The following is a 22312-nucleotide window of genomic DNA, read 5'->3' as shown; positions in this document are numbered from 1 at the left end:
CCGATTGAAAAGATCCGACTCAAACGAATGATTCGTTCACAAATCGACCAGCGCTAATGTTAAACTACCAGAGGTGGTGTGGTGATGGTGCATTGAGCTTAGATACTAACGTACGGATACAATTCCTGACGGAGGTATATTCATGTATTCCTGCAGAGCTCTCTGGCAGTTTGAGTTGTCGTGTTGGTCACTCGTTATGTCATGTTATATGTAGCCTATCTTGCATTCTGTCAAACAGTCAAATGTTGCAATAATTTGCACTTGTACAGGAAACAGTTGCAATTCTGTGGTTATTTTGAAGCTGCAGTCGGGCTTAAGCAGAATTAAACAGAATTATGTTAAGTTGATTTAAGTGTCATATTTAAGTAATACTGGTTTGCATATCTTTTGGTTCACTTTTCAGTTCTGATTTCCTGCTCTTCGCTGTATTAAGGACGTTCTAAAATAAGGAGGGCAAACATGACAGCAAAGCAAATAAGAGTGATGGTCCTCAATGACATGGAGAAACTCGGCAGGACCCTCTTCCGTCTGGAGCAAGGCAAGTTTCAGCTCATGTTTACCGCTTTGCGTCGTCCTGAGATATGAGTGTATTGTGTTGTGATAATGACCAGCAGTCTTTGGACAATTACGTGTGGAACGTTTGTGGTTATTTATAGACGGTGTTGTGTTCTCAGCAGCCACCTTTATGGCTCAATACCTTTTCATTCATGCACTAATAAATAGTAAATGTAGCAGAAGCACTGACTATATGAAAAGGTTACTATAATGCTTTCCACCACGAGAAAGTTGATCCATTCATAATGGAACATTCAAGCAAATAAATTTTATTAATAACTTTTTACTTTTAATTCTATGGATATATTTTTGAGGAGGTTATCACTTGTCTTACTTTATATGTTCAAAATCATATGCATCCTCATCCTCTCATATGAGCTGAATAGTTGGCATCTAATTCGTATCTAGGGGCCAGTTGCATAAACATAGCCTCTTTGTTAAGACAGTGAGTTAAGAACTAGTTTGACCAACTAGCAGTTAACCAAGGGGTAATCAGTCTTATATTTTGGATTCAGTTTAGACTAATCTATGTTTTTATGTGACTGAATTTGAAAATTTTTTGACCATTCTTAAAGAACAAAATCAGATGACTAACTTTTAAGACTAGTCTAAACCTTTTATGCAACCGGCCCCAGATCTAAATTTTAGATCTTTTGAGAGACAAATGTCCCTGTTTTAAAAAGATTTATCCAAGTTCTTAAAGTGAAATTCATGAGATGAGGAAAGTTGTAGCCTATATGGAATAGGCGTTTGCCTTGATAATTATATTTATATTATAATATAGTAATGATAAGTACAATTGTACAGTAAATACTTTTTTAATGATAACTAATGATTTTTTTTTCTTCCTTTTTCTTTGTCTATTACAAATGCATTTTTTGAACACTGCTATGATGGTAAATAATATGAATCCATACAGTACAAATTACCATGGTTTTGATCTGATACCCTTACTGTACTACCGTTTATACCAGAATTTCACTGGTGCCATGCAGACATATGATGGAAATATATATTGGTATTATGAAATGGTTTAATAAATACATACACTCACTGGCCACTTTATTAGGTACTCCTTGCTAGTACAGGGTTTGACCCCCTTTTGCCTTCAGAACTGACTTCTTTGTGGTATAGATTCAACAAAGTGCTGAAAACATTCCTCAGAGATTTTGGTCCATATTGACATGATAGCATGAAACAGTTGCTGCAAATTTATTTTATCAGCTTCACATTTATGATGCAAATCTCCTGTTCCACCACATTCCAAAGATGCTCTATTTGATTGGGATCTGGTGAGTGTGGAGCCTATTTGAGTATAGTGAACTCATTGTCATGTTCAAGAAACAAGCTTGAGGTGATTTTAGCTTTATGACACGGCATGTTATCCTGCTGGAAGTAGCCACTGTGGTCAAAAAGGGATGTATATGGTCAGCAACAATACTCAGGTAGGCTGTGGTGTTTAAACGATGCTCGATTGGGACTAAGGGGCCCAAAGTGTGACAAGAAAATCTCCCACACCATTACACCACCACCACTAGCCTGAACCATTGATATAAGGCAGGATCGATTCATGTTGGTTATGTCAAATTCCATTAGATATTTGCATTATTGAGCAATTGAACAGATGTACCCAATAATTGTTGATTGTGTGCCATTAACCGTTTTAGGCCACGTTCCACCATTATTTATAGTAACTGATTTATTATTATTTATTCATTGTACCCCAAAAATGGCAAAATATGAGTTGCGGAGCTTATGTTTTTTTTTTTTTTTTTTGCTCAGGGTTTGAGCTCCAGTTTCGTCTGGGCCCCACTCTTCAGGGGAAACACGTACATGTTCACACCAACTACCCCGCAGAAGGGGAGCGATTTGAGCGTCACAAGTTCCGCGTCTTAGACTGGATTAACCCTACAGGCAGAGAGGATGATTCAGACAAGTTCTGCACCCTTGACCTCAAGATTTCAGGCTCCTACCAGTATTACTTTGGCCATGGGTCAGTGAAATGTTTAAAATTTTATATTAAAAGGTTTTCATCAGTTCTACATCTATATTTTGTTAAAACTGTACAACACGTAATTTATTTTTACTCTTCAGAGATAAGAAGTCTGGTGGTGGATATATTGTGGTGGACCCAGTGCTCCGGGTAGGGGAGGACAATCACGTCTTGCCCCTAGACTGCATCAGTATCCAGACATACCTGTCCAAATGCCTCGGGCCCCTGGATGAGTGGCTGGACAGGCTAAGAGTTGCCAAAGAGGCAGGTAAGAAGACAGCTGCTGTTATTATATTAGTTACACTTTTACCCAATTGTTTACCAGAAAATTTGACATTAACTGCATTTGAACTTTTCTTATCTTAGCAGTCTATCTGATTATATCAGGGTTTCTGTGGAGTCATAAAAAGTCATAAAACGTCTTAAATTTAATAATAAGAATTTTAGGCCATAAAAAGTCATAAAAACGTCCGGATTTTCCATACAAGGTCTTAAATTGATATGCTTGTTCATTCATTGGTTCTACCATCGCCCCCCCCCCCCCCCCCCCCCCCCCCCCCCCGAAAATGGCGGCATTCATTCGTTTCGCCTGTTGTAGTTCTGTCTGAGCGTTCCAGAACTACAAGGTCCATGTGGCAGTGCAGCAAACAGACTTGTCATAAGGACTGTCACAGAAACCCACGCGAACTCCCAACTGCCAATGTTCTAATGTAGCCTAGGCCTACAGTCTATGTTCGCACAGTGTTGCCAACTTAGCGACTTTGACGCTAGATTTAGCGACTTTTCAGACCCCCCTAGCGACTTTTCCAAAAAAGCGACTAGCGACAAATCTAGCGACTTCTTTGACAAACCTTAGCGAGTCTGTGATTGCTGGTACTGCCGCAACGGCGCGAGGTCAGCGCGCACGCACCTCTTTCTCTGCATCTGCTCTGTTCAGTGAGCAGCTGAGAGGAGCAGTGCGTTCAGTTAAAATAGATATTATGTTGCTTCTCTAATTTTACATGCAAATATAGCCGAAATCACAGCACAGGAATTGTCTTGTCTTATCTTGTGTGTATTATTTGATTTCATCAGACGACAGCTCAATTATAAATTAGGATTTTTGTGCAAACTAACTTCTTGGAAGGGAGAGCTGGTTATGTATTCTTAAAGGGCTGCGTTTCAGTCACTATTTCATATTTATCCCGTTGACTGACTACATAAACAGTAAAATATATAAAGGAAAACAGTTGTATTGAGAATTTGGCTGCATTAAAATACAGTATGAGCACAGAGAGACAAACAAATGTAAAAGGAAATATGACGCGATGACGTCAAGAATATGCTAATTAGCGCAAGACGTCATCTGGCGACATTTAGCGACTTTTCAAACTGGCTTCAGCTACTTTCCATCGAAAGAAGTTGGCAACACTGGCTTGAAACCATAAAATATTTGTTACTTTAGAATGTTACAATTTACAATTGTTAAGTGTTGTTCCTGTGTTCTTGAGTTATTGTCTGAAGTTATTTTTCGTAATTCGTTTAGGTCATAAATTTAAATCATAATGGTCATAAAAAGTCTTAAGTTTGACTGACTAAACCCTGCAGAAACCCTGTTATATGCACTAATCAATAACCAACAATTAACCATGGAGAAACTCAGCAAATACATTTAAAGAGGTTAAGTTAGTCCAAATTTGTTGGCCTAAAGCAACTGAAACGTCTGCAGTTTTGTTTTTAAGTGAACAGGTTTTAATGAGTTCTTTAATTTCAGAATAATGACAATATATAAATCATGTATTACTTTGCATTTATAACAATGTCCTATTGTTGAAATCTAAATAGGTTCTAATTCTTTAAATTAACTGAACAATGTTTCACATGAGCAATGCCTTCATAGATTCATTTATGAAGTTATATTGCTAAGTTACTACTGTATGTCACAGTTTTCTATGTATTGCATTTATGTGGTTTTATCGCATTGGTACATTTAACTGAAACATTTTATAACATTCAGGTAGTAATCTGTTTCAAAGTAACTGATTTCATCTTTCATATGCATCTTTTAGGGTATAATATGATTCACTTCACGCCACTGCAGACGCTGGGTGAGTCTCGCTCTTGTTACTCTCTGGCTGATCAGTTGGAGCTCAACCCGGACTTCTCCCCTCCCGGACAAACTTACACCTGGACAGATGTTGGCAACCTGGTGGAGAAAATGAAGAATGAGTGGAATATGCTTTGCATCACAGATGTGGTTTACAATCACACGGGTGTGTTTTTTTCAAGTTTCTAGACATCTTATACATTTTTCTACATTACTTTTGTGCATTTTGGTAGTTTACACACAACTTTTTTTTTTAATTGGCACACACCAAAAATTTAGATTCACTAAAACTTGTGACACCCACAGATGTATTGCATGTCAACTATCTGTCTGCAGGGTCCAGCTATAGTGGGTCCTCTTATTCCAATGGAAAAGACCACAGTTCCAAACTGTAATCTCCTGTAAGGCCCCACTAAAAGCCTTTGCATTGACTCCAATTCTAAAAATAGTTTATTTACAGAGAACAGGAGCTGTTGGTGCAACATTTGGCCTGTCTGATATAGTACTATGGTGCAGGTCAGCTGTTACATAAGGCTGCTAGCGACTCCCGATATGTGAACACAATACTAAAGAGAAACATTTCATGTTGTCATTCAGATGCGCCGACTGATTGTGGAGGTATAGAGAAGAGTGTGTTTATAGATGACTTACTGCATGATGACTTAGATGATTTGATGAAATAGATGACTTATTTGAATTAACTTGCTTTGCTTAGTTTTGTTAGAGCTTCTTCAGTCTCTGTTTGACATCACTACGGATGTCACTGTAAACTCATCCCAAGTTTATTTTTCCTTGAGTTACACTGTTCATGGATGTGTTTGAGTAATCAGGCTTAATAAAAAGCAAAGGTCATAGTTCATTGCTACCAGAGCTCAGCAGAGTTAAAGGTCAAGGAGTGTATGATACCTTATCTGAAGCTCTGTGCAAATGCCACAAGGGGAAGTCCAGTGCTGTATGTGCATTTGTACAGGTTGGTTGAAGTGAAGTGAAGTGACATACTGCCAAGTATGGTGACCCATACTCGGAATTCGTGCTCTGCATTTAACCCATCCAACGTGCACACACACAGCAGTGAACACACACACACCGTGAACACACAACTGGAGCAGTGGGCAGCCATTTTTGCTGCAGCGCCCGGGGAGCAGTTGGGGGTTCGGTGCCTTGCTCAAGGGCACGAGGGTGGAGAGAGCGCTGGACATTCACTCCCCCCACTTACAATCCCGAGACTCGAACCTGCAACCTCTGGATTACAAGTCCGACTCTCTAACCATTAGGCCACGACTTCCCCTTGTGTGTGTGTATGTGTGTAAAACAGTGTATAAACGGTGTATAAAGTAAATATTGTGACATTAAATATACATTATTGTTCAAAAGTTTGAGATTGGAATTGGTAAGATTTTTTGTTTAAAAAGGTCTCTTATCTCAACAAAGCTTCAGTTATAAAGTAAAATCAGTAATATTGAGAAATATTATTTAAAATATCCTTTTTTCTTTTTTAATATATTTTAAAATAAGTGTTTATCTGATGGCAAAGCTGAATTTTTCCAGAAATGGATCAATATTAATTATGCTGTTTGTGGTGTGGTTTTTATGTGCAAACAGTGGGAAACTATATTTGTGCTGTGTACGCATGTCAAAAAATCAATTCCGATTTGAAACTTGTGACATATAAATGTGCACATCAACCCGATCACTTTATTAGTGTTCATGTAAACACTACATTCAGATTCATAAATTGAACCAATGAATTCAGTCCGATTGAACCAAAAATTGTGCATGTAAACATAGCCAGTGTTACGTGATCCCTCAGAAATCATTCTGATATGCTTATTTAATGCTAAATTAACATTTATTTCAGTTGAAATCTTAGTATTAAAATGTCTTTATGCATCCTTTCTTAATAAAAGTATTCATTTCCTCAAAATCTTATTGACTCAAAACGTTTCACTTGTGGCGTAAATAATAAATTAATTAAAATTAAATTAAATATTTATGTTTCTGCATGATTTTGAAGTCACTAATGAAATTATTATTATTGCATTAAATTAGGAAAATACAAAATAGGCACTTTCATTAGTGGTCTCAGACTTTTGCACCTTGTTGTGCATGGCTTGTAATATATCCAATCATTGTTTATTCTGTCTCTTAAGGACCTGCAATTTGCTCTTAAAATACTTCAGCTATAATTTAAATTTAATAAAGTCAAAGAAAGATCCATACCTTTTTTGTATCACCTATTCTGTCCCTTATTTATGATGTCTGTTTCTTCATCTTTGTTCATTTTTGTTTATTTGGTTGACACTGTCATGATAACCGATGTATTTTCTTGTCTTTCTCAGCTGCTAACAGCAAATGGATTAAAAAACATCCCGAGTGTGGTTATAACCTGGTGAACTCTCCCCATCTGAAACCAGCCTGGGTGCTGGATAGAGCCCTGTGGCACGTCACCTGTGCTATAGTTGATGGCAAATACAAAGACAGGGGTCTTCCAGCCCTAATCCAGAATCACGAACACCTCCATGTGAGCAATCTATCTGTGGAAGCTTTAAAACAGAATTCATTTTGAAGAATAAGCTGCTCTTATTTCCAAACTGTAATGTGTTTTCACTAGGCCATTCGTGGAGTTCTCTGGCAGGATGTGTTTCCTAAGATTAAACTGTGGGAGTTCTTCCAAGTCAAACTGGAACCGATGGTGGAGCAGTTCAGAACTTTACTCCAAAGTGGTGAGTTCTTGGAAGGTTCTCAGACACTTAAGAGAAATGAAAATGTTAATGTGTTTAGTGGTTTGTTTTAAATTGTCTACACAGGAGCCAAACCTGACAGGAGCAAGACTGAGGGCAAACAGCAACTGAAGATCATTCAGGACCCTCAGTTCAGACGTTTTGGTAACACGGTGGACATGAACTCTGCTCTAGAAACCTTTGTGCCCCATGGGTCAGTATGCTGCTGCATGTTTGCGCACATTCACTGTAGTCTGCTGCTTATTGATTTTTTTGTTGTTAAATTATATATTAGTTTTATGTTGTTGTAGGAGCAGTCCTGGTGCCATTGAAGATTGCTGTAACTGGCTGAGGAGAAGACTGGAGGAACTCAATGGTGAACAGTATCATGAAATTAAGCACCATCAGGAGGAGGTGAGTCTCTTTTTATACATTTACCTCTAATTTCTTTGGAATCCAATGCAGTGATGTCATTTCTTTACCATCAGGCTACTAACTGCATTGATGGAACTGTAAGCTATGAAAGACTGGCGGACCATGGACCCAAGTTGGGCCCTGTCACTAGGAAACATCCCCTGGTTACTAGGTAGCACAGTTCATTCCATCAGCCTCTGTTGAAGTTTTAGCATCATATTTCTTTGTGTAATCAAGTTTGTTTGCTGTGATATGTAACACCATTTTGTCTATATGCAGATATTTCACTTTCCCATTTGAGGAAACAACTTTGGAGCAGGATTTGGAGCTGATGAATCAACCAGAAAAGTCATGTCACTTCCTGGCCCATAATGGCTGGGTCATGGGGGATGATCCCCTGAGGAACTTCGCAGAGCCAGGTTTACCATTTTGCCTTTCTGATCCACATAAAAACGTATAGAAAAAGGCGGGAATAACTACAACCATCCTTTTAGTAGCTGATAAAAGCTCTCTTCTGAATGTGAAACTCTCTTTCACTAAATTGCATGTTCATTAATTTTTTTCTAACTAAAATTGCAGTTTGAAAGAGTTTGAATGTGAATTACTGTTCAAATGTTTGGGGTCCACAAGATTTTAATTTAATTTAATTTATTTTTTTTAATAAATAAATAAATTCAGCAAGGATAGAATTTATGATCAAAATTACAAATAAATTATATTTCAAAAAAGCATGTTCTTTTAAACTTCTATGTATTAAAGTATCCACTGAAATAATAGCCAGCTGTTTTCAACACTGATAATAATATGAAATGTTTCTTATGCAGCAAATTATTAGAGTTATTATTAGAGCATATTAGAGTAATTTTTAAAGGATAATGTAACACTGAAAACTGGAGTTGCTGGAAATTCATCTATGTCATCACAGGAATACATTTTATTTTAAAATATATTAAAAATAGACAACAGTTCTTTACATTTTTTTGTGATATTTCAACATTTTGCTGTTTTTAATGTTTTTTTTTTTTTTTATCAAATAAATGCAATCATGGTGAGCATAAGAGATCTTTCAGAAACATTAAAAATATTGCCTACCCCAAACTTTTAAATCCACTCCTCAAACTCATCACCAAACACCAATGACTTGTACATACACTATAAAGACAAAAGCGTTGGGACACCCCCTTCTTTAGAACAGAAAAAGGCACTAGCAAAACTGTGGCAACAAAGATGGAAACATAATTCATGTATTTAAAAATTGTATTTCCATCTCTGTTGCAACAGTTTTGGACATGTCTGAAATGACAGTACCCTTATGTACAAGTCATTGGTGTTTGGTGATGAGTTTTTGGCTCAAGGTCTGCATATAAAGTCACACCAGAGGTGTTCAGCTGGGATTAGGACTTGGCTTTCTGCAGACCAGTCAAGTTCTTCCACACTGACTGAATCAATCATGTCTTTTTGAACCATGCCTTATACACAGAGGCACTGTTATGTTAGAATAGAAAAGGGTCCTGTCCAAACTGTTGCTATAAAATTAGAAGCACACAATTTCCTAGAATATCATTATATGCTTAAACATTAGGATTTTTGAAATGACTAAAGTAGTCAATCATGTTCATTAGAAGGGGGTGACCGAATACTTTTGGCAATATAGTGTATGTCACAATGGATTTCTATGAGAGCAGTGGTGTCATTGTAAACACAAGGTGGCGATATCAACACACTTACTAAACCCTAATCATTGGCAACACTTGCCAAGTCTTTTGGCAGTAAGGTGAATTACAGTTGTTTTTTCTTCTCCTCATTCTGGTTAGGGTCCAATGTCTACATCAGGAGGGAGCTGATCTGCTGGGGTGACAGTGTTAAACTGCGCTATGGCAATGGGCCTGAGGACTGCCCCTACCTGTGGGCCCACATGCAGAAATATACAGAGATTACGGCCAAGCACTTTGTGGGAGTGCGTCTGGACAACTGCCATTCAACTCCACTGCATGTGGCTGAGGTACTGTGGCAATGTCATGAAATGGATTATTACTTTTGGCTAGATCACATGAATAACGTGTTTGAGATCAACTATGTGTAAAGATGAATATTAGACATTGGGGCAGGAAGGATTGATTTTTTATTTTTTTTTTCTTTACACACTTTTATATGACAAGATCGTTATGAAAGGTTTAATACGATTTCTTTTTAAATTTTAGACAAATGTTTGTCTTAATCTTAATAAAATTAATTGAACCATCTGGCCATGTTGGGATTAGTCATGTTGGTATTAGTTATACCCTCAGAAGGGTAACAGGGTTGACAGTGTTACAGTTTAATTTAACATTACAAACTTTGTGCTCAAGAGCATGAAACAACAAGTTAAAAAGAAGTCATGCTGATGTTTCTTCAAATATCCACTTTCCAATTATCTGTTACAGTTGTCCGTAACAGATTGTCTCTTAAACCAAGTGTTAAAAAGGAGACTTTGGCTCTTCTTTGAAGAGTTCACTTTTTTAAAGGAATAGTTCACCCAAAAAGAAAAATTAGCATTTACTTATTTACATTCGCTCAGGCCATCCAAGACGATTTTACATAGATGACTTTGTTTCTTCATCAGAACAGATTTGAAGAAATTTAGCATTACATCACTTAAGGTCATTGCACACGGAGTCTGAAATTTTCACATGCGTTTTTCCATTTTTTCGTGTTCCCCATCCTTTCCTATCAAAATGCATGCTATGGATGCGAAAAGGCAAAAAATCGAACCTGATCTGAATTTTTTTTGACGGAAGAAAGTTTCGGAGGCAGTGTGCAAACGTGATTGTCACAACGTGAGGTCGTATTTATTTTTTAACGTGCAAAACTTTCAGATGAAAATTTTGCACGGTGGATCCTCTGCAGTGAATGGGTGCCGTCAGAATGAGAGTTCAAACAGCTGATAAAAACATCACAATAATCCACAAGTAATCCACATGACTCCAGTCCATCAAGTCTTGTAAAGTGAAAAGTTCTGTGTTTTTAAGAAACAGATCCATCATTAAAATGTTTACCAATCCATAATCCATAATGCTTCCTCCAGCGAAAAAGTCCATCACCTATTGTCATCTCACATCAAAATCTACCGACATATTTGTTTAGAACTGCTTGTTAATTGTGCTTGATCTGTGCATATTTCTCTCATGATTCAGATGAGACAGCTTTTTCAAAGCAGTATTATAGATGGAGAACATATATTTTAGCCAGAAGCAACAGTTTAAAGTAAAAACATCTTAAAATATGAATTTGTTTATAACAAACGTGCAGCTTTTCGCTTTAAAAGATGTTAATTGACAGACTGGAGCCATGTGGATTACTTGTGGATTATTGTGATGTTTTTCCAGCTGTTTAGATTCTTATTTTGATGGCACCCATTCACTGCTGAAGATTTAAGGCTGAATGAATTATTATACATTATACAATTAAGAGTGACTTTTTATCATAGGTGACTGTGTCAAAGTAATGTCCATATGGCAGAAATGTAGAGATTATTAAATCGGTAACAGCAGTTTATTATTGACATAAATATCACCCAACAAAACACTTTAGCAGCAGTTGACAGTTTTTTTTTTTTTTTTTTTTTTTTTTTTTTTTTTAAGCCAGCAACCCCTCTCACTTAACTCATGTTGTGCTCTGCAGGCCATGTTGGCAGCAGCCAGATCAGTCAGACCCAATCTCTATGTGATAGCCGAGCTCTTTACAGGCAGCGAGCTGATTGACAATGTGTTTGTTAACCGGCTGGGAATAACCAGTCTTATCAGAGGTATTGGAGAGTCTCTTAGCATGACACTAACAATGTCTTATCTGATTGTCTTTCTTTTTGCACTGCATCACCTGTCATTTCTTCTCTGAACTATCTCTCCTGAATGTATACGTCCAAAAACTCTCAAACCTGTTTTCTACTTGTCTCATTTTGGCTTCATTTGAGGCATGACTCTCTCCCCTTTCTGAACCCATTTTTCACACCCCACCTGACATGCTAACAACCGTGGTTTGGTTTCCTCTTGGCTGTGCCCTAACCCTGCTTGCTGCAGTTCATGCTGGATGCTGCCCGCACCCTCAGGCCTGACCTGTACGTGGTGGCTGAGCTCTTCACAGGCAGTGAGGATCTGGATAATGTCTTTGTGACTAAATTAGGAATCTCTTCACTCATCAGAGGTATGGCCTTCTAATAATCCTGGTCTTGCATTGTGGCTGTTTTGTTATTGTTTTTGTTTCATTAGTGTATGACATGAAATCTAACTTCATCAAACTTTTAAAAATTGTTTAAAACACTAAAATCACCAATCAGAAGTTTGGGGTTGGAAAGATTTCACCAAGGCTGCATTTATTTGTTAAAAAAAGACAGTAGAAAGGAATATATTTTAAATAACTGTTTTGTGCTGATTTGCTGCTGAAGAGACATTTCTTATTCTTATCAATACTTAATAATTTTGAGATTTTGTTTTTTCTGTATTCTTTGAGGAGAGTTTATAATAGAAATTTTTGTAACATTATTAATGTATTTACTGTCACTTTTGAAAAGGTTAGCCTAGTGCATTTTTGCGTAATAAAAGTAGTAATTTCTATCAAAATAAAAATATTAATGACCCCAAACATTGATTGTTAGTGTAAGTGTCCAAAAATGATCACTATGATTCTACCTAGCTTGACAGCTTAACCACAAAATTATTGTAATGCTCTATAGCTCTGTTCTTTAGCTTTTCATTTACTCACCTCATGCTATGCCAAACCTATATGACTTTTTTTCTTCGGGATTGGATCTTTCAAACTTAAAAAAAAATGGTAGTACCATAAAACTAACCAAAACAAAATGTGAAAATATTCCATATGACATGCACACTATATTCCATTATAGTCTTTTGATGTCAAACAAAAGATTTGAGTAAGAAATGGGCCTGGCAATGCCTAATTCATAACAGATACATTTACGTATAACATTGAATTGTGAAAAAATCAAAGTCATACAGGTTTACGATGACATGAATGAGTGAATTTAATTTTTTGTGAGAAATAAGAAACACTCATTCAGTCATCCTTTGTGCTGTTGTAGAGGCGATGAGCGCTGGAGACAGTCATGAGGAGGGAAGGCTGGTGTACCGATACGGAGGGGATCCTGTGGGGGCTTTCCTTCAACCCAGTCTCAGGCCTCTGGTGCCCAGTATTGCCCATGCCATGTTCCTAGACGTCACACATGATAATGAGTGCCCTATTCAGGTATAGCATTTCAAACACATATTACAGTGGGTTGGTGGAGCCACTTGAATGAGTTCTTATTTTGATGTTCTGTGTTGTAGATCCGCTCTGTATATGATTCACTGCCCAGCTCTGCTATTGTTTCTATGGCCTGCTGTGCCACTGGTAGCACCAGAGGCTACGATGAGTTAGTACCCCATCAGGCAAGAGAACTTCTCACTCACAAAACATGGATTGAGTTCATTTTTTTGAGTACATCTCAAAAGTCCTACTTTTTTGTATCTGCCATCAGATCTCAGTGGTATCAGAGGAGCGCTTCTATAGCAAATGGAATCCTCAGGCTAAGCCTTCGTCCCCTGATGAGGTCAACCTGCAGTCAGGAATCATCGCCGGAAAGCTGGCCCTCAACCGGCTACACCAGGAACTGGCATCAAAAGGCTTCAACCAGGTAAATGCAGTCTGCATTCCTCCTATAGGTCCATATTGACAGTTATGCCACATTGACTATATAGTAATAGTCCACTGTGTGACATTAACACCAATGCAGGTTTGGCAGAAGGGCGCATCATGGCCACAGCGGGGGCTCATGTGTGTAAAAGTATAAAAATAAGAATGAAGATAAAACCCTATTTATTTAAAAGCTTAATGAAAATCAAGTAAACACAAATATAAAACAGTGCAACTGGTGAATGGTTGAAATATTTACTAAATTAAAAACAACCAAAATAGATATAATAGTTTTGATGTAATGAGCTGTTTGATCTGAAGACATCACACCTGCAGATGGCGATGTGGCATGTGACACAAATAAGGTTCCTAATACTTCTTTAAAGTTCATCTAGCAGGTTTTGCCAACACATTCAAATAATACATTTACATATGCATTTAAATATTACATTTTAAATAGAAGTTTAAATATATAAGCTTAATAATAATGAAAGATGCTGAACTGTCACAAAAACTTGGTTCAATTAAATGCAATCAATTAAACTAACAAAACCATTGCTGTTATATATGTATAAATTTGTCATAATAAACCCAATATTGCAATCTATATTAAAAACTAAAAATAAGAAATAAACAGAATTAGAAATAAATGGTATTAAAATACAATAACGGTCTTGCGACGTTTGCATTTACTGTAAGGGAAACTTACATACGAAACTTGGCTATGTAGATTTCATGAATGTTTTTCAAATTAAATAGTGAATAGTGGTATCAAAGACATGAGAAAACATCCTCCTTACATTATTGCGTACCTCTGTGAGGAAATTCATCAAGATAAAACGCGGCGATTGCTTCATTCTTTCTTGTGTTGATTATGCGGTTCAGCGTCAGTGGTTAGTCAGTCTACGGGGATCACTTCATTCAGACACAAACCACTCAAATGTGCAATACTCTACATCTCAGAGAGCTGATTTTGTTCTGGCTGTTATCTATAAGATTTCTATCATATTTTGGAACCGTTCCTATAGGATTCCGATAGGAAAAATCTTTTAGGACAAGACATAAATATGCTGTGGGATCATTCCTATAGGATTTTAATGGGATTCAGTTGGCTGACTGTTTATATGGGAACATGTCTGTATTTTATTTATTTATTTATTTTATTCTAAAGGTGCACTTTTCCACTGTATTTGTTTTACGAACAAATAGTGCTTGCAGTATGGTTAAACCCACCCTGATGTAGACATTGTTCATTGTATGCTGCACAGCCTGCAGTAGCATTGTAAACAACATGGCAGGTGCAGCACACAGCATTAGTGCAAAAAAAAGGCACTGATAATAGATTGATGACACACACACACACACACACACACACACAGAATGTAGCATTTGTGTCCTCCAGTGCAAATATCCGCTGGACCAGTTCTAGACTCAAATGGAGTGGGGAGGAAGATATAAAGCTTATACAGGAGACCAGATGTTGAATATAAAAAGAACATTTTACTGTAACAATAATAATAATAATAATAATAATAATAGCAAATACAATCACATCACAACACAGAACAATAAAACCTCAAAACAATATGTAGAATTTGATATCGGAAAGTTTAAATTCCCTTTGAGGTGTATAATACTGGTTCAGTTCAGTTTGTGTGTAATGTAAAAAGAGCGAGGAAAAAAAACAGATCCAGGAAAAACTGGGAAAAAGTATGACAAATATTGTATCCAATATATTTCAAAGCAATCCCTAATGCTCTGTCAATTGACTATATGTACGATTATTTCCTGGTTTTAGATAAGCCAGCTCAGTCATTTCCGGTCAAATGTGCTGTGCTGTAAGGAGTGCGCCCCTTTGCTTAGTTTCTATAGAAAATCCATTCACAATTTGAAGAGAATTTTTGTTTATGAGGACCAAACGCAGGTGTTAAATATTACGCAAATATTCTGCAACTCATTGCTATGATTGACAGTGATAATGGAAGACAAGCCAATGTCAAAATAGAACAGCAGTGAACACACACCCGGAGCAGTCGGCAGCCATTTTTATGCTGCGGCGCCCAGGGAGCAGTTGGGGGTTGTGGAGAGAGGTTGTGGGTTATTGAGGGTGCAGAGAGCACTGGACATTCACTCCCACCACCTACAATCCCTGCCAGCCCGAGACTCAAACCCGCAACCTTTGGATTACGAGTCCGACTCTCTAACCATTAGGCCACGACTTCCCCATTTAATTGTTGTACCATTAATAGTGAACTTATTTCATTGTAGTTAAGTTTATATTTAACTATTTTAGCTATTTATTTTTTTATATTTTAGTAGTTTTTAAATAATTCTCCTTTTATACGCTGTTGGTGTTGGGGCATATTTATTTATTTATTTATTAAATGACATGAGACTTTGTGATTCCTGCACTTGCTATACCTTATACTTCAGTACAATAAAAGTACAAAAATTTGGAGTTAAAATGGCAGCTTAGCTAATGAGTGATCCTCTGCTGCCATCTACTAGTTCTAATGGTAATTTAATGTCATTTTCATCTTAAAAGTCTTTGTTTTCCGCTAGGCGACACATTTTTGGCACTTTTTTTTCCATGTCATCTTCATGAATGAACGGTATATCTTTAAAGTGAATTTTACTGCACAGCTATAGAGTTGAGAAATCAAATATTATAAGTGTTTAAAATGTGTTCATGACTGTGAAGGTAAGTTATTGATTATCAGTAATACCATTATGATGTCATTTGGGAAATAGCATCTCTAGCTACCTAATGTTAGCCTAAACATTTACAATAGTGTTTACTTGTCAGCATTTTAATTAGTGCTGTCAAACGATTAATCGTGATTAATCGCATCCAAAATAAAAGTTTTTGTTTACATTATATATGTACATGTACTGTGTATATTTATTATGTATATGTAAATACACACACATAAAGTATATATTTTGAATGGCTTTTTTGCTTTTATTAATTGTATAATAAATAAAAAGAAAACAAATAGAATACAAAAAGATTAGAAAAGCTAGTGTTAGTTTTTTAAAGAAAACAAGCAGTTAGTAAATGCATACGAATGCAAACTTATTGATTTGTTTATTTGGTAACACTTTACTTGAAGGGGTGTACATAAGACTGACATGACACCTTCATAATCATGACATGACATATGTCTTATTGTCTTAGGTTTTATGCATGTTTATGACAACTGTCTTTAAGTGTCATTCGCTCAGTTATGTCATTTTTAATGCAAAGATGACATTGTTTGAGATGGCTTTGTTATGACAACTTCACATAAACCAATACATCATAACCTGTCAGTGTCTTTGTCATGACAACTTGATATTACCAAGACAACATAACCGGTCACAAACATGACACAGCAGATTAATTATCAAACTTAAGAAACTACTTACTTTATGGGTTAACATTACATTAAACTGTCATGTGGTTGGTCTTGACATTGGCTGTCATGAGGCCATTATAATTATGTCATGAATATTTTTCTGACCACTTTTATTCAGTGGTACAAATTGAATTTGTCATTAAAATGTCATTAAGTGTTAATGCTCTGTATTTTATAACAACGTCATGAATATTTTTCATTTAATAATGTTTTTTTTAAAGCTGCAGTCCATAACTTTTACCTCTTTATCGCTATCTCTGTTTGAAAACCTGGAATTGCAGTTTCTTGCGGAATTATCTTCCGTGCGTGGGGTTGTGATCCGGTGTTCCGGCACGGCTCTAGCACGGATGAATCTAATGTTTTGAGGTGAATGTGTGACAGTCATTCACACACCGGTGTGGGATATTTACTGTACTTCACAATCACAGATTCTAGCCTATGTCTTGGAATATATGACCCAAATAAGAATTTTTACCGTATATTGTCATCTGAACAAGTAACCAGTCTGCCACGTTTGTTCTGCCCAACTGAGGAAAAAAAGCATTACAATAAATCGCGCCACCAATGGTGATTTAAATCTAAAGATCAGTTAGCTCATATTACATCTAACTGTGCAGAGTATTATCATTGTTATACTTTGTTCTCAAATTATTCATGTTAACAACATCAGCATTGCATGGCTATGAGTATAGTGTGGATTAGCGTGTAGATTTAAATTTCTGTACAGTCTAATATCTAATTGTCATACCATTCAAATTTCAAATTAAGAAATAATTTTTATCCAAAAAGCAAATTAATCGTCCTTCAAACTGGTTCTATTTAAAATACAAAAACTTGTATAATCCCATGTTGGCTATCTGTAATCATAAAAACATTTAAAACTGGAATATAATTTTAATTTCATTCGCATGTGTTTTATAAACACATAATCCTTTTTGGATTACAGTCCGCCATCAAAATGATAAATGAAATTTTTCTAGCTGCTGTGAGATAAGGCTATAGCCACCTGCAGGATCCTCACATGCGATAGCCTAGTAGCCGGGACAACTTCTTTGTTTACAGACGTGACATAATGACGCAGTGCCATGCTCGAATTTCCCGCAAAAACTTACCTGTACCACTCAAATTAGAAAACATTATTATAAGCTAACCGTTGTGAATCGGGCTAAAGGCGATAGTTTTGAACACTGGCTGGTTATGTACTTGCTCAAATATTGATTTCGGATAATTTTTAACCAAAAAAAGTTACGGACTGCAGCTTTAAGTTTCCTCCAACAGATGGTCAGATAATAGACCATTTCAAATGTCGTAAAAAAGATGATCAGATGTTAGAGAAATAAAATCAATCATCCAATAATAATAATAATTATAATTGTTAAAATTATATTGTATTGCATTTGAAGAGTGATTCACCCTAAATTAAATGAAAACCATGTACAATGGTGGTTTAAGCCATGCAGCGTTTGGTCCATATCACTGCAATAACAGTTAATTACAGCATCCCGCACATTTATATTTTCTTGACATGCTTTTTTACATCATGGATAAGTCTACCTAAGACACCATCATAATGGCACATTACAATTCACAATTATAAGCACATAACCCAACCCCTGCCCCTAAACCTACCATTTGTCAATAAAACACAAGATATAGCAGGCAGATACAACTATCGTCATAATTTATTCAAAAAGTATTAATATTCCAAGTCTTCCGAGGCAAAACTATTGATTTGTGAGAGGAATAGATGTGATCGCCATCGCCGTCTCCATCCACCGTAAAGCTCTTCCTGTGTGCAGTCTCTGTGCGTGAAACTGCTGCCAGACAGAAGAAGCCTTACATCATCCTTGGTTGTGAAATGCTATTGACTCTTGTGTGTCTCATGACTGATTGCGTGATCATTTTCAGCGATTAAAACCTTATGTTATGAGGCGGAGAGTAGTGAAGTATTTTTACTCTGCTGTAAAAGTACCTTTCAAGTGTCAGTGCTTTATCAGAGTGTTTTTCTTTAGAAAAATTTACTTCACAACATTCCAAAGCATAGTATTGTACTTTTTACTGCACTACGTTTCATATTAAATATAATATAATACTTAATTACATTAGAAATCTATTACTTTTTCTTTTACTCAAGTAAAAGTAATTCAAAGATTTACTTGAGTACAAGAAGGAACTACATTTTTTATATTCTTAAGTATTAAAGGTAAAACAAACAACAACTTTTATTTATGAAATTTAGTGCAGTAAAAAGTACGACATTAGGTGCTCCAATGAAAGTATACATTTATATAAAATTTATTTTTATTTTATTTTTTTACAAATGCATGCAAACCATTAAATTAAGACAAACAACTGAAAACAATGGAGGATCCTGCAAGTTGAAAAATTATGCTAAAGGAGTACCTTGAGCATCAGAAAGCGACGCCAAGTGGTCCTGACCAAGCTTCAATATGTGATGAGTTGGGAGTGAGAACGTGTTGCATTGTGAGGTGAGTTTTCAATGACAGGAGTACAATTTCCTCTGACAAATTCAATTTGTACCACTGTAGTTAAGGTTAAGAAAAACATTCATGACACTGTCATAAAACAATTTGACAGAGTATTAACATTTAATGACATTTTAATGACATTCAACTTGTACCACTGAATAAAAGTGGTCAGAAAAATATTCATGACATAATTATAATGGCCTCATGACAGCCAATGTCAAGACCAACCACATGACAGTTTAATGTTAACCCATAAAGTAAGTAGTTTAAGTTTGATAATTAATCTGCTGTGTCATGTTTATGACAGATTTATGACAGGTTATGTTGTCTTGGTAATATCAAGTTGTCATGACAAAGACACTGACAGGTTATGATGTATTGGTTTATGTGAAGTTGTCATAACAAAGCCATCTCAAACAATGTCATCTTTGCATTTAAAATGACATAACTGAGCGAATGACACTTAAAGACAGTTGTCATAAACATGCATAAAACCTCCTTCTTATTCATGACATGTGTCATGTCATGATTATGAATGTGTCATGTCACACCCCTTCAAGTAAATTGTTACTGGAAAACCAAATTGTATATAACATCATAACATCACATAACAAAGCATCAATTAAACTATAAAGCTGTCACAGAAGTATGTATAGCCTAATTACAAACTACATTTACCATGTTATTTATTTCTAAAGTAACCTTCATGTAGGATAAAAGTATGGGGAAAAGTCGTTTCTGCGACAACTCCAGCTATACGACACACGCGTGCACGGCCCGTTTCAAACAGCCGCGAATCGTAGCGCACTCAAACGCGTCTTATGTGAAAGCACAATGAGCCCGTGCTTGCTCCTTCTGCACCGCTCACGGACTGCACTGCAAACGGATCCTCACTTAATTTCACTCACTCTTTGCTGATATACTGCTCTCAATTGCCAGACACTATATAGAGATTTGAGAAGCAGATATCCGCGATTTCGGAGTCGACAACGAGAGCCGATTCCAGTTCTGGAGTTGACTCCGACTCTAGAGCGCTTATTAAGTGCATTCGACTTGAAGCAGCACTGCGCAGAATGGTCACTGTGTGACATCAAAGTACCGCGAGAGCGATAAGAGAGCAGACGGATCCTACGCATTCGAATCGCCCTCGCGGTACTTTGATGTCATACAGGGATCATTCTGCGCAGTGCTGCTTCAAGTCAAACACGCCTATTCAGAGTCGAGGAGTCGACTCCCCATCCCTACTTAATTCTCTTGTCATTCACATCTTCTCCATGTACACACACATCACAGGATAATCGTTGTCCAGTGTCAAACTTTTTAACTGGAACGTAAAATCTGACCTGGACAACAGGCCATAAGAACTTGTTGATGTTGTTAAAAGTTAAACAACGTTAATCACTCGATTTCTCGGCTTCTTCTCCTCTTTGACCTTTACTGTTCAAAGTATGCGTGCCACAGTTACGTTCGGATTTCTTAAAGGGGTCATATGATGCAATTTCAAGTTTTCCTTTCTCTTTGGAGTGTTACAAGATGTTCGTGCATAGATAAGATCCCAGTTGCAAAGACTAAAGTCTCAAACCCAAAGAGATATTCTTTATAAAAGTTAAGACTTGTCCACGCCCTCCTAAAACAGCTCATTTAAACACACCCCCACATGTCTACATCACGGTGTGGGAAGATTTGCATAACACCGCCCAAATGTATATGCAATGAAAGAGGGCGTGATTTTTATTCTTGCTGTAGTATTGTTGCTGCCGCCATGTCCTGGAGACACTTTCATTGTGAGGGCAAAAGTACTTTGTTTGGGCTTCCAAAAGAGGACACAACTAGAAATCAGTGTTTAAGTTGTGTTTACAACACTGTTTCAGAACAGTTCAACCCAAATATTAGAGTGTGTGCAGCGCATTTTATGGAGGACTATTTCCTGAACCTCGGAGAGTAGCCATGCCAGCTGTGCACAAAGGCTGTTTCTATAAAGTGGGGCATTTCCAACTTTTTTGGTGCTTCTGACTCACAGCCTGTAAGTTTGTTTTCATATTTAAAGAATTTGTCACTGATTCAAATGCAAGTTTTGAGCTGTGTAGTAGAATAGTGCTTGTTGTTTGTCATTTCTTCAGTCACAAATGCAGACATGGTAATGTTTACGTGGCGCTATACAATGCGACGTGTAAAAAGACAGTATAAGTCATTATAATCAGTAATTATGTCCCCACTGGATGCAACAAATGCCTCGTTTATAATGTGTTTTTGTCTTGTCACGCCGGGACACGGCATCACAATACGTGAAGGGGCGTAACATTTCCGTTACACGCTTGAGGTATTCGGCCAATCAGAGCACACCTCGCTTCTCAGAACATCAGTTATTTTTAGCAATGTCATATGACCCCTTTTAAGGGGAAGCGTCAGGACAATACCATATATAGATGTTTGTGTTTCTATGAATTCTTAGTCACATGTAATACATTTTAACTTATTCGTACATTATTAAATATCGTATTTATTGTCTTTGCCTTTATTATGAATTTCAGTGTTTATATTTGTGTATTCATGTAGGCTGATTTTTTTTTTTTTGATTGTGGGTTACAAGTACACACACATGCAGTGTTACTCTTAAAAGTTATTAATTAACAGAATCAAATAAGGTCCTACAGGACAAAGTGAAATTCCATTTAAAAATCACTATGTACAATAAGATTATACGAGTCAATAAAAGATCCTGCAATAAAAGTCTAAGAATCAAATAAAGTCAAAGTGAAGGACAAAGTGAAATTTCATTAAAATAAATCAGAATGTCCAGTAGGATTCTAAGAATCCAGTAAGATCCAGTAAAGGATAAACAGATATTCCAATAGGATTTTTTTTTACAAGGGAGCTAGATCTTTTAAGGGTTGGATCCAGACTGAAGCTTGTGTAATTCCTAGTTACCACGGCATGTCAATCCTGTGGCAGAAACAGAGAAACAAATACAGACGTAATTAGCGTAGCTGCTG

At 36.6% G+C, this 22312-nt stretch overlaps 1 protein-coding gene across 4 annotated transcripts in view; it reads left to right on the top strand.

Annotated features, from left to right (window-relative positions):
* The window catches only part of LOC306846452 (glycogen debranching enzyme-like), a 36470-nt gene that overhangs the window by 789 nt on the left and 13369 nt on the right, over window positions 1-22312 (top strand). Inside the window, exons 1-16 of one of the 4 annotated variants that reach the window (XM_079379859.1) lie at window positions 39-134; window positions 404-538; window positions 2338-2548; window positions 2650-2816; window positions 4597-4800; window positions 6974-7155; window positions 7246-7357; window positions 7442-7568; window positions 7666-7768; window positions 7843-7940; window positions 8048-8187; window positions 9583-9770; window positions 11429-11552; window positions 12843-13006; window positions 13087-13188; window positions 13278-13433. In XM_079379859.1, coding sequence (XP_079235985.1) covers window positions 460-538; window positions 2338-2548; window positions 2650-2816; window positions 4597-4800; window positions 6974-7155; window positions 7246-7357; window positions 7442-7568; window positions 7666-7768; window positions 7843-7940; window positions 8048-8187; window positions 9583-9770; window positions 11429-11552; window positions 12843-13006; window positions 13087-13188; window positions 13278-13433 — 2157 coding nt within the window. In that variant the 5' untranslated portion in view covers window positions 39-134; window positions 404-459. Of the gene's footprint in view, window positions 1-38; window positions 135-403; window positions 539-2337; window positions 2549-2649; window positions 2817-4596; window positions 4801-6973; window positions 7156-7245; window positions 7358-7441; window positions 7569-7665; window positions 7769-7842; window positions 7941-8047; window positions 8188-9582; window positions 9771-11428; window positions 11553-11823; window positions 11948-12842; window positions 13007-13086; window positions 13189-13277; window positions 13434-22312 lie in introns of those variants that run through there. The other 3 variants (XM_079379858.1, XM_079379857.1, XM_079379860.1) reach the window with 3 other exon arrangements.

Source organism: Barbus barbus (assembly GCF_936440315.1).
Source record: "Barbus barbus genome assembly, chromosome: 26".
Lineage (NCBI taxonomy): Eukaryota > Metazoa > Chordata > Actinopteri > Cypriniformes > Cyprinidae > Barbus > Barbus barbus.
The sequence above is the reverse complement of the archived record's forward strand: the minus strand, read 5'-3'. Positions and strand labels throughout refer to the sequence as shown.